Here is a 12,431-nt window from a genome sequence, read left to right as displayed (position 1 = left end):
CAGGTGACTGTCCAGGTGAGGTGACCCTCCTAGACAGCCACACAGTACCGGCATGCCGCCTAGATTGTGACACAGATTCTGGGGATTTGGACTCAGGTTCACACGCTTGTGGGGTGAGTACTGAACCAACAGAGCCATCTCCCCGAGCTCTCAACTCTTCTTGTGAGCACAGAGCAGGGATGGAGGCTAAGCGCCCACTGCTTGGCCATGCAGAAGGCTTGCTTTCACCTCTTTGGAGGTGTTTGTTGTTGCTGTTCTCAGGGCTTCCTACATGCCAGGCAAGGAATTCCACCCCTGAGCCATGCCCCAGGCCCTGGGAGTATAAAAGTTTTTCCTGTTTCTCCCATAAATGCAGCTGACGCTGGTTTCCCGCTTACACTTGTAACACTGAATTAGTGTTCCTGGGTAAAAGAAAAACCAAAGAAGCCACCATTCAACAGAGATCAGAAGTAGTGAGTGTGCTGGGTGGTAGTTTGGGGAAATGACGAGCTATGTGCCCTTGGCTCCTGTTGTCCCCTGCCCCTCCTCTGGGCAGCAGCAGGACGCAGGGGAGGAAGCTTCCAGAGCAGCCTGGGCTGGGAGGGACTGAACTCACAGTGAATGCTGAGCTGAAAGTCCTTGCTCTGCTGGCCGGCCGGGCTGAAGGCCACACACTGATACCGCCCTTCATCACCCAAGTGACTGCTGATAATCCTGAGGACCTGGCCATCCTCCTGCAGCAGGATATGTGGGTTCCCGGGGAGTATGGGCCTGGAGAAAAGCCATGGATCAGGGTGCCGGCAGGGCTGCTGTTCAAAGGGATTGCAGCTTTTGATAAGAGTGGCATTCATAATCGATTAAACATGGGAGCTCCCGAACACCCATGAGAGGATAAACAGTATGTGGGTTCCCATTCAGCCTGAGAAAGAAATGCGTTTCTGACACTGGCTGCCAAGAGATCCCATCTCCAAAACATTGTGCTAAATGGAGGGGCCAGACTGCAAGGCCACGCCTTCCTTTGCTGACTTTGCTTATAGGAACGACCTGTAGACATGAAGCAGCCTGGAAGCTCTGCAGCAGGGGAGTTGGGGCAGAACCACATTGTGAGTATAGAACGGGGGGGGGGGCTGATAGAATGTTCTGGAATTAGAGTGGCTACAGCTGCATAGAGAATTCAATAACTGCTTTTAAACAGCTAATTGTACATTATGTAATTTTCACATGGGCCTCTGAGCCCCAGAATCAGGGAGATGAAAAAAGAGAACAGAGTCAATGCAAGATCTTGCCAGAATGAGAACAGGGCCTCCTGGGTATCTCCCAGGGGAAGGAGACACAGATGCTGCCTTCCATGCAATGCTGGGTAGCACCCGCCACACCCACCAGGCTTTCTCAGACTTCCCTGACCCCACCCCCCAACCCCAACTCCATGGAGAGGGTCACTCACTGCCCATCCTTGGTCCACTCCACCTGGGGTGTGGGGACCCCTGAGGTCTGACATTCCAACTCCACATCAGCTCCAGCCAGGCCCAGCATCTCCTGAGTGGCCCCAGCTTCCATCAAGGAGGGAGGGACTGGGGGTGGGCAGGGAGGTAAAGGAGGGACGACTCAGATTCCACACACCCTGCTGACCGCAGGAAGGTCCCCCGGCCTGTACACCCTACCCACTGGAGGACTCTCCAGACAGCGCTGGATGAACCTTTTCCCCAGAGCCTGGACGAGCCCCGGGTAGCCCCGAGTGTGATGGTTAATCTTCTCAACTAGATGAGATTTAGAATCACCCCAGAAACAAATGTCTGTGTCTCTGACGGATTTTCTGGATTGGGTTAACTGAGATGGGAAGACACACCCTAAATACGTGCGGCCCCACCCCCACAGGCTAGGGTCCTGGACTTCGTAAATAGCAGAAAGCAGGCGGAGCACCGGTGTCCATCTCTCTCTGCTTCCTGTCTGTGAATATGACGTTCTGGGCCACGTCAAGCTCCCATGGCTGTGGCATCCTGTCACCATAATGGACTGTGCCTTCACACTGCGAGCCCAGATAAACCTCCCTCCTTTAAGTTGCTCTAGTCAGATAGTGCAGCAACTAAGCCTGCCTGGCAGTCATTGCTTAGCTAACCACATGGCTGTCCCCTGTGTGCTCTGCTCTGTGGGCCCCTGAGGATAGGTTCTGGGTCTGTGGTGGACCCCGTGCTCTCTGCTGACACGTGCTTGGGAGTTTGGGACACAGTCCTCACTCACCGAACACGGCAAGGTTGAAGTCTCTCTGGGCGCTTCCGGCCTGGTTCTCAGCTCGGCAGGAATAGAGGCCAGAATCGCTCTCTTGGATCCTTGGAAAGTGGAGGGCCCGGGCGTCATCCAGGAGGCGATGGTCACCCGCCTCTGGGATCTGAGAGGTAAGTGTGAGCGATGAGGCAACAGAGGCCCATGGAGCTGCTTGCTGACCACAGCTGAGTTCTCAGTCCACCAAGAGGACCCTCAGGAAGTCTGTTTCAGAACCACTGTTCCCCACTGTCCCTGAACCTGGGCATCCCCAAGGACATCTGTCACGTTCCTATGTCACCTCAGCACGCATAGAAACACATATTTATCCCAAAGTCCCATCCCCCATCCCATCCCACCTCCCCTGGAGACACCCACCAGCTTCCCATCCTTGAGCCACACCGCCTCGGGGGCAGGAAAGCCGTTGGCATCACACTCCAGCGTCAGAGGCTGCCCAGCTAGGCCTGACACGTTGGTCGTACGTCCCTCTTCCCGGATGCTGGGGGGCACTTGGGGAGCAAGGAGAAACAGAAAAGTGGCTCCCACTTAGGTGGAGCTGGGCACCCACATCCTGCCCCTTCCCTAGGTCCTCGGGTCCCAGGTCATCCGCCTGCCTCTGAGCCCAGAAGACCCTGCTGCGTTCGCTTATGCTGCGTTCATTTATCCTGGCCCCAGATCTAACCACAAGGCAGCACCCTCAGCAGCTTCATCCGGGAACCGGACAGCACCTCCCCCCAGGTGTGTCTACAGCCAACCTCCCAGGGAAGCCGCTCCCCAGCGAACTGGGGACGGATGCAAGGTGGCTCTGAGTGCTGCTCAGGCTGAGGGGCCGGCCCATCCCAGCCAGGAGAGTGCTCCCAGCCTGCCCTGTCCGTGTGGAGTCCCGGCTAGTGGGAGGCTGCCAACCCTGCGCTGGGAACCCTGGGTGCAGGGGTAGGAGTCCTCTTTGCTGGCAGCGGGTAGACAAGCCTCATCTCACAGGCAGAGACGAGCTAGAGCTCTGCACAGCTCATTCGTGTTTATTTTTATTAATTTCATGTGTGTGTGTGTGTGTGTGTGTGTGTGTGTGAGTTCTTGTGTGAAGAGTAAACAATCCGGGCTGTAAGTGCTCGGGCGCCAGCCCCGTTCTGTGCTTAGAAAGGCAGCACGAGCACACAGCAGAGGCTAGCTGGGCTGGCCAGTGAGCTCTCACTCTTCTCCTACCTTTCCCCAGCACAGGTGCACACGGCAGCGCCCAGCATTTTCCATGGGTGCTGGAGATCAAACTCAGATCCTCACGGTTGCCTGGCAAGCACCTTACTGAGTGAGCTTATTGCCCCCGATCTTGACCTGCTGACACCCCAGAAGCTCACGCTGTCCCTACAGATGTACCTGGTGAATTGGGGTGCCCCATGCCATACCCTCACTGCCTAAACCTTCCTGAACTCTTGGATCCTTGGAAAGTGGAGGGCCCGGGTGCCATCCAGGAGGTGATGGTCACCGCCTCGGGGATCCGAGAGAGTAAGTGTGAGCGATGAGGGAACAGAGGCTGTTGATCAAGGTGGGGATCAGGTGTCCATAGTCCCCGTGAAGGATGCTCTGGGGCCTTGGGGCCCTGGCATTACTTTGGGTCTCCGTGTGGGAGGTGGGTACAAGTCCATCCCCGGCCTCCCGCTACAGGGCCTCGGCTTACCGTAGACCACCAGCTTGGCTCTCCTGGAGGCAGAGCCCACCTCATTGGTGGCCTGGCACTCGTACTCTCCGCCGTCTGCAAGTGACACTGAGGACAGGAACAGCGACCCCTCATCCAGCACCGCCACGCCTGCCCGGCCGTTCAGGGGCTCTGACGATGGACCCCTTCGCCATGTGATTTGTGGCTTTGGTGTCCCTGGCAGGGTATGCAGAATCATCAGGCAAAATAGCAGACAGCCCATGCCTCCCTGGCAGCCCTGTCCCCTCATATACCCCTCTGCACATGTTGCTGACCTTCATGGGGGGTGACCTCAGGCCCTGTGCCACCTCCAGGCCCAGAAGAGGAGCTCTATCAGATCTGCAGCATCTGTCCCCTGTCTCCACACAATGAGTGGAGGTGTCCAGGCACAGGTGCACGGGAAAATCCCATTTTCTGGTTCTCAAGGGGGCCAGAGCTATCCCCCACTCCACCCCATTTACCTGCTGCCGGCCCTGAGCACTCCTTTCCTCGACAACCCCAACTGTTAAGCATTCTGCACATCCCTCCCGGGGTTAGTTTTATTGCCCTCGTGAGAATGAGGGTCCTCCTTGTCCCCTGCTCTGCACAGACCCCCACACTGGGCACCGCATGAATGAACAAGCCTGCTGCGCTCAGCGTGCCGCACGGTGGGCGATGTTGACTCTGCCTGTCCTGTCTCTCCCTTCACGCTGTGACCAAACGTGGGGCAGCCACACTCATGGCCACAGCCCAGGCCTGAAGGAGAAGTGATGGTGTTCCTGAGTCCTCCTTGGGCCAGACTGTGGTGCTACGCCCTTTAACCCTCAGCGTGCAGAGGCCACTGCTATCCACCCTTGGGAAAAGCACCGAAAACAGACTTGGGATGGACCAGCCCAGACAGGATGCATTACAGAAGGGCCTTGGGTGAGGCTGGTGAGGCTGGTGAGGCTGGTGAAGCTGAGGTCTGGTCCTCATGGTCCAAGCATAGGTGGAGGAGGGCTATGAGCAGACCACATTGGGACTGCCTGAAGGTAGCAGGCCATGTCGGTGGCTTCCCTAGGGCAGTGTTCCTGCCTGCTGTTTCCAGAGTCCAACATTAGGTGGCACTATGATCAAGGCTCCTAGCCCCCACTTAGGTGCCTGTTTTAGAGGCCCCCCACCACCATCTGCCTCCTTAGTGCTGTTCAGGGATCTCCCAGGTGCCCCGGTGCTGGAGAGTGAGCTGAAGCCCGGGATGCTCTTGCTGGCTTTTCTACCCACCTGTTGCTCCTCATAAACCGAGCCTGTGGGAACACTGACCAACCATGACGGAGATGGCTTGTTTCACCCACCAGTCACAGACAAGCCCAGAAAGGTGGGTCAGTGAGGTCTTTGGAGGGTGGAGTGGAGCATATTTTCCCTCCTGAATGCCAGGCACAAGGTTGGGACTCACACCCCCTGCCCTGCAGTGCCATGGGGAGGGACTGGTGTGTGCCCACCTGGGTTCAAAAAGAGAGATCAGCCTCCAGGAAGGGCCAAAGCTGGGCTCTACCTGGACAGCTGACCCAGAGGTGGCAAGCTGGATCCTTGACTGCATTGCTACCCCAAGCAAACCCAGAAAAGGCTGGTTTGCTTGGGGCCACACTGGCAAAGTATGGGAACAGTGGTAACGCCACAATCTAATTTAAAAGGAGCCAAGAGCTGCCTTAGCCCCAGCTATCCCATTTTCCCAGGTGCCGAGAACTATGAGGATTCATAGGCAGGCTGACTGGAGGTCAAACCAGACCATACTGAGTCAGACACTGGCTGCGTGTGTGACCTTATGCAAATTGCTTAACCTCTCTGGGAGAGGATAACCCCAATACAAACTAACTAATGGCAATATCCATCCAGTGGAGCTCCCAGTGTGACTCCATAACCCAAGGAATCATTATATGGCGACCAAGTTCCTGGAGCCCAGACCAGCCTTGCTTCCCTAGCCCCACCTCACCTCGGGCAGGGCACGGCAGACTGGCATTCTCTCCAGCCACTCGCTCCAGCAGGCCCTCCGTCTCGTCAGGCCCCCAGTGTGGTGGCTCTGTGGGGTGACAAGGCCATGTTCATAATTGTCAGGTCTAGCATTCCCTCCCAGTACGGACTGGATGGGAAGGGGTCTCCTCCCAAAGCCCCAGCCCCCAGCCTCCCAGGGAAGCCAGCAGCAAAGGCTGGGCCCTGGGCCCAATAGCATCTTGCTTCTAGTTCCCAACAGTGAAACTGCTAGTATATCCTGTGGGTCATACACAATTTCTCAGTGACCTTGCCTATTACTGGATCACCTCACAGGTTAAAAAAAAAAAAAAATCCAAGTTACCCATGTGGTAAGAGAGAGACCTGAGCCCTGAACCATGGTCCCACAGGGAGTTTGCTTAAGGACACTAGGGTCACAGGCCCACAGGTCATCTATGTAAGCATGAAGCCTGCATAGCGGCTCTGAGGATTTACTGCTTAGGACCAGACAAGCAGAGCCAGAAGAACAAGTGCCTGAGAGGTGTGGGCCGTGGTGGGGGGGTGGGGGGAGGAAGACAGGGGGCTCGGGGCCTCACCCAGCACACGGAGCTCCAGCTCCCAGGTGTCGGTGCCAGCACTGCTGGAGGCCTCACAGCGATACCGCCCAGCGTCAGAGGTCTCGGCAGCAGCAAAGTGGACGGAGCCCGAGGGTTCCTCACCCCTCAGGGCCATCCCGTCCTTGAACCAGCTCAGCTGAGGCTCAGGGTCGCCCTCGGCCACACAGTTCAGATCAAGGGCTTCTCCGGCCAGTACCTTCAGGACCCGAGGGCCAGCCTGCACCTGAGGGGGAACTGGCAGAGTTCCAGGGATGGACGTCAGGCTGGCCTACCCAGTTAGGGGTCCCCAGCCCCAGCCTGTGTTATAACCCTGATGTCAGCGAGCTGACATCTGTTGGCTTGGACAGGGCTGGCGAGCATGTGGGAAGGGGTGAAGAGGCTTGGTTGTGAGGAGAGGTGATATGTCTAGCTGCCCAGCTGGAGTGTGAAGGACATAGATGAACACCTGCAGCTGCTCCCCATGACCCACGGACTCTGAGCATGGATTTCAAGTCATCATCAACAACTCGGAACATTTGTTATCCTTCCACTCTTCCCTCTCGTGCCCTATGGGAGTAGCACTCGGGACAGGCCATGCTTGCTCCTGCCTTACAGTCTCCCCAGGGCTCTGGTGTGTGAGTAGCATGGTATGGCTTCTTTGGAATGGGACCATTCCAGTGTGCTGGGGACCGGGACCATGGTGGGTGCAAATTTAGACCTTGGCCACAAAGGGAGGGCTGCAGTGGTGCCTGGAAAAGCAAGAGCCGCTCCTGATGCCAGCGGGCCTGTTACAGGGGCACAGGCATCCTGCTGAAGTAGGGTGGGTGGTAAGGGTCTCTAGGGACCCCATACACTTTTGGCAGGAAGATGCCTAAACCCATGAGCCTCTGCGAAGCCAGAGTGTGGCTTCCGGGTTGCATGACTCCAACCAGACAGAGAGGCCCTTGAAACCACTGCCCCTTTGGCATCCCTATTCGTGGTCCCCACGGGGCCCTGTTCTTGGTGGGCCTCTTTTAGCAGCCCTCCCAGGCCCAGACTCAGGAAGGGGGGTGACCGGTCTGCCATTGTGGAGCCTGAGGGATGGTGGAGTTTCAAGGCGTGGAGATCGGGGATGGAGTAAGGGAACGATCTGTGGGCCCTACCTTGAACCCCGAGGACATAGTGGCGAGATGCGGCCCCGGCGGGGTTGCTGGCTGTACACTCATAGTGGCCACTGTCACCCTCCTGGGTCTGTGCCAGGTGCAGGGAGCCTGACGGGAGGAGGTCATACCTGTGGGAGGGAGGGAGATCTCATTCCCCCATGACCAGAGAAAGGCTTGGAGAGTCACCTGCAAGGATCCAGCTGCCTCCCCCAGGCAGCCTTCCCAGACTGAGGTTACGTCTCCCTTCTAGCCTCAACTCTAGCCCCTGCTCTGCCTCCGAAAGCCACAGCCAGGCCCTCTCAGCGTAGCAAATGTAGCGAGGTGGTTGGGTCCCAAACCACATTTCCAGCCTTCTTAGCTATGCGACTCCGTGCACAAACTGGGTTTCCATTTCCTCATCTGTAAAATGGGCCTGCATCCCCGACGCTCTGACCTCACCCCCCAACACACGATCTCCATGCCACACTGACTGGTGGCAATGACCCTTTTCTGTTTGTCAGGAGTCTAGAGTTCCTCTGCTTCCAGAGAAAACTCCACCAGTCCCAAGCCCTCAGTGTCTGAGCCGGACTCTCCTAAGCCCAGACCCAGAGCCTCTTGGAGTCACCTCCTGGAGGTACCTTGACACCCATGAGAAGGAACTTTGCAGACCCTCCCCCAGATCTGGCCCTCCTTACCAATCACCTGACCCTCCCCCCAAGACTGCAGGACACAAGCCAGACTCCAGCAGCTGGGATGGACCCCAAGGAGGCCTGCAGACATGATGTCAACTCCACATGTGCTGGCTCCGAGGAGCAGCGGCTGCAGCTTGTGACCCTGACTAGCCTAGGGACAAGAGATCAGAGCAGGGGTGGAGGATCCCGGGGTCAGCTGTCAAGCTAGAGCTGGCCTCCGATCCTCAGATGGGCTTCTTTGGCCTGCTTCCCCATCCCCTCCCTGCTGAGACCCACCATCCGCCTCTGCAAAATGGCACCCAGGGCCCTGGCAGGGTCCTCGGGAGACAGCCTGCAGCCCCCACCTCCCTCCACACAGCTGCCAGAGGGTGTGGTTTCCAACCACATCCAGGCTGTCAGCACCGGCCTTGCCTCTACCCACTCGTCTGTGAGTGAGGTGATAACCCCCCACCCGGAACCTTCCAGCTGGTCCGAGTATTCGGCGGGCGTGTACACAGCTTGGGGTGACAGGCAAGCATACATCCACAAACTGAGCTACACTCCAGGCCCCCAGCACCCTGTCTTTCTTATAACGAATCATGGATCAGTTTTTGCAGGCGTTTGAAGAGGGAGGTGCTCACTGTATTATGAGGAAGAAACTGTGGATTCCGTGGTTCAGACAAGCCAATTGATGCTTGCAGGGACCGAGAGGAACTTGGCCTGCCCAGGCGAGTAGGTGCTTGCTCTGAGTGCCAAGGTGGCCATAGCAGGCTCCAACGACAAGGCCTGGAGTGATCTATGCTGAGTCTCCCCTCTTCCTTCCCCACCACTCTCATCCCAGGCCCCGTCCAACCCCTCAGAACTCAGGCTCACTCAACTCCTACTGCTCTGTGCCTGCTGGGATGCACCTTGATGTGGGCACCACTTCCTCCAAGATGGCTACCTTCATGCCTCCAAGGCTGACATGTGGTCTCCCATGGCTCTACCCAGCTTGTGACACCAGAAGCCTGTCTGTCTTCCAGAGGCTCCAATGGAATACCCAACCCAGACCCTGCACAGAGCAATGCCTTTATAGCGACCCAGCCTGAGCTCCCAACAAGGCTCAGAGAAAAGGTAAAGCCACTGTCCTGGGTCCAGGGCTGGCTGGACATGACTGGGAGGTTCTGGACAGGGGGTTCAGGACAGAAGGTTCTGGACAGGCAGCTTTCATCGGCTCCTCCCCCACAGTCCTCCCTACACCTTCCCAGAGGCTCAGTAGGGATGCCCCATCCAGGGACAGGAAGAGGTGTACAGGACGCCATGCTGCTGGGGATGGGGACTCCATCGGTAGGACGGCCTTTCCAAGGCTCTGCAGCCAGATGGCTCTCATGGCACCCGAGGGAGCACTTGGACTCAAGGGGAGTTTCCTGTTTACGATGTCCATCTGGCTGGGCCCCTGCTTACCCAGGGCCAGACTTGCGCAGATGTCAGAATGCTGGGCTGGGGGCTCTGCAGGGGGCAGCTTCCCCCAAACAGAGTGCTGGCCAACAGCCTCCTGATCGCCCCAGATGGACAAGAGCACACCTGGAGGGAAGGACACACCTGGCAGGAAGCATCCACAGCCCACACCTGCTTGCTTCGCTCCCTGCTCCTCTGTCCAGCCAGCTCCTGAAGCCACTACGGTATTCATCACAGATGTGATCCCTGACATTGTCTGGGAGAAATCAGGTATGCACAGGTCCCTACTTTATTCTAGTCCTTAGCACATAGTAGGCGCACAGAATATTTGGCAGGGAATCACGGGTGCCCCGTCCATGCACGTACTCTCTTCCCACTCACTTACACAGCCCCCTCTCCCGCAAGCTCAGTACAGTTGTGCCACCACTGGACCTCCTTGAGGCAGGACTGGCCCCAGCCCCTCCCTGAAGCTTCCCCAGACACCCCAAGCAAGCTAGGCTATCCCTTTTGTTATTTATTCATTCAGTGGGAGTGTCCCCCCCGGGGGGGGGCTTCTTCTTTTTGGGCTGTTGAGAGTCTGGTGCTTCTCTGTCCCAGTCCCTCCCATACAGGGGCTATCTTGCTGCCTCTGGCTATGAAAGGTCATTCTGGAACACTTTCTATCTTACCAAAGATGGACACAGTGGGGCTGAAGGCCGGAGAAGATGCCCTGTCCACTGTCTACACCTCTCAGCACAGGCCTACTGCGTGCTGTGTATGTTGTGTGTCTGTTGGGTCAGAGCATCTCCCAGCCCAGGGTGGGGAGCCTTTTAGCCGAGGGGCACAGGCCCTCCTCAGGAAGTCACAGATGGAAAAGCTGAGCCAGAGAAACTAAGGAAAGCGGGATGATGGTCTCAGGGGAGAGAATGGGGACTGACTGCACAGTGGCCATTAGATAATGAAAATGTAGGCTGCTCGTGCTGCCAACAGGGATGGTACCGACGTCAGCCATGGCCACCAACTCTTGAGTGTTTCCTGCACACATCTGCGCAGCTGAGCACCTGCTGAGGCAGCCTCTGCTGGGTGCCTTCTCGTTTGACACTCCCCAGCCGCACCTCAGGACAGAGTTCCCATGGGCATCAACATGTTTACCAAAGCAGAGGCCAGGATGACAAGCTCTGCTGTCCATGTCACTCAGATGACCCAGGGACAGTGGCACCCTGCCCTCAGATCCTGCCACTGGGCGTCCCCATCACTGTTGTTGACCAAAAGTTTCTGGACCTGATGCTTGGCTAACAAAGGGAGCCACTGGACATGGTAGGTTGACAGCCAGACATCAGAGTCAGCAAACTGGCCACCTCCACTGAGGCAGACACCCCCCCTCCCCCCACCCACACACACCACACACGCCAGGCTTCTAGATCGCCTGCACTCAGCTGCTGGTTCTCATCAGTCAGCCACATAAGGAGGTTGGTGGGTGGGCTGTCTGTCCTTCACGGTGCTAGGGAGTGGGCAGAAAATGAAGAGAGAGTGTGACAATTAGAAGCCTGGAGCAGCCATGTCCCCTCGCTACCACTCCTCTTCTGGAATTGGGGATCTGGCCCCGTGTGGGTCCCTGGCTTGATGCCTCAGCAACAGGAGCAGAAGCCAGGAGCACTTCCAGCTGACCCCACTCCACAGCAGAATCCCCAAACAAACATTAAACATTGTTGCCTAGCAGCACGCCCAGCCCAGCATCCCAGCTGAGGAGAGAGATGCTGTCCGGCCGCCCTCACAAGCTGGACCTTTTCACATCTCAGACAGGAAGACTGAGGCCCGAGGAAGAGATGGATCTTGTTTGAGTTCACCAAACAATTTGGGTAACTCTGAGCAGCACCCTCCCCTGCCAAGCCCTTCAATGTCTAATTTGATCTGGCAAGGAGCCGGCATGAGCTGTCCCCAATCCACACACCCTGCTTTTAGTTTTGGGTTGGCTACTAGGAAGCGTCTACAAAAACAGTTCCAGGACTGTGAGATCAGATAGCCGAAGACCATATCCTAAACTCTTCCTTAGCTGGTTGCCCTGGGTCCGATCTCCCAAGAAGGTGACCCAGGAGACGGAGAGGGGCAGTGAGCGAAGCCGTCCAGCAGCGCCATTTAGAACAATGAAGTGTGTGCCCTCAAACAGAACAGCGCGTAGGAGCTCCAGCACAGCCCCAGTGCAGACTTGCTCTCTGAGACAACACGTAGTCACAGTGGCAGGCGCGGACCAGAAAGAAAGGCCAGGCGTTTGGCCATGCGAGAAAGAACCCAGGACCCAGGGCGGAAGCCAGACCCCCCAAATTTCACATATGAGCATGTGGTGAGCATGAGGCCCTTGGAAAGGAGGGGGATGCAGTGTCTCCTGGCTTCAGCAGTCCAGAGCTCCGTTTCTCCAGGAAGCTCTGACTTGGGAAGTATCAGAGACACCCCCGCATTCAAACCATCATTTTCTAGGTACTTACAGTGGCCTCCTAACCTACATGCATAAGAGCATGTGCTCGTGTCTCATCTCTTACGTGTGCCTCTGTGTGCGTTCACGTCTGTGTGTGCTGTCCCTGTGTGCCCAGCCCTGAGAGGAGGAAGATCTCATTCTGGTTCCCCCTCCCCCAGCCCCTGGTTCCCGCTCTTCCTCTGTGGCTCCAGAATGACGCCATTTACCGCACCCAGCTCCAGGGTGGCCTACTGCCTGGGCCCACCATTCCTGGCCAAACTGGGATGGAAGAGGCCATAACAG

The 12,431-nt window shown here is 57.1% G+C and overlaps 1 protein-coding gene across 1 annotated transcript in view; it reads right to left on the bottom strand.

Moving 5' to 3' along the window:
- The window catches only part of Hmcn2 (hemicentin 2), a 144,298-nt gene that overhangs the window by 74,212 nt on the left and 57,655 nt on the right, over positions 1 to 12,431 (bottom strand). Inside the window, exons 23-30 of the mRNA XM_060389902.1 lie at positions 7,611 to 7,738; positions 6,469 to 6,723; positions 5,877 to 5,963; positions 3,911 to 4,105; positions 2,617 to 2,747; positions 2,218 to 2,365; positions 1,424 to 1,550; positions 596 to 750 (exon numbers count right to left, since the gene is read on the bottom strand). Coding sequence (XP_060245885.1) covers positions 596 to 750; positions 1,424 to 1,550; positions 2,218 to 2,365; positions 2,617 to 2,747; positions 3,911 to 4,105; positions 5,877 to 5,963; positions 6,469 to 6,723; positions 7,611 to 7,738 — 1,226 coding nt within the window. The remainder of the gene's footprint in view (positions 1 to 595; positions 751 to 1,423; positions 1,551 to 2,217; positions 2,366 to 2,616; positions 2,748 to 3,910; positions 4,106 to 5,876; positions 5,964 to 6,468; positions 6,724 to 7,610; positions 7,739 to 12,431) is intronic.

Source organism: Meriones unguiculatus, chromosome 8, assembly GCF_030254825.1.
Source record: "Meriones unguiculatus strain TT.TT164.6M chromosome 8, Bangor_MerUng_6.1, whole genome shotgun sequence".
Lineage (NCBI taxonomy): Eukaryota > Metazoa > Chordata > Mammalia > Rodentia > Muridae > Meriones > Meriones unguiculatus.
This window is presented reverse-complemented; position numbering and strand designations above follow the sequence as displayed.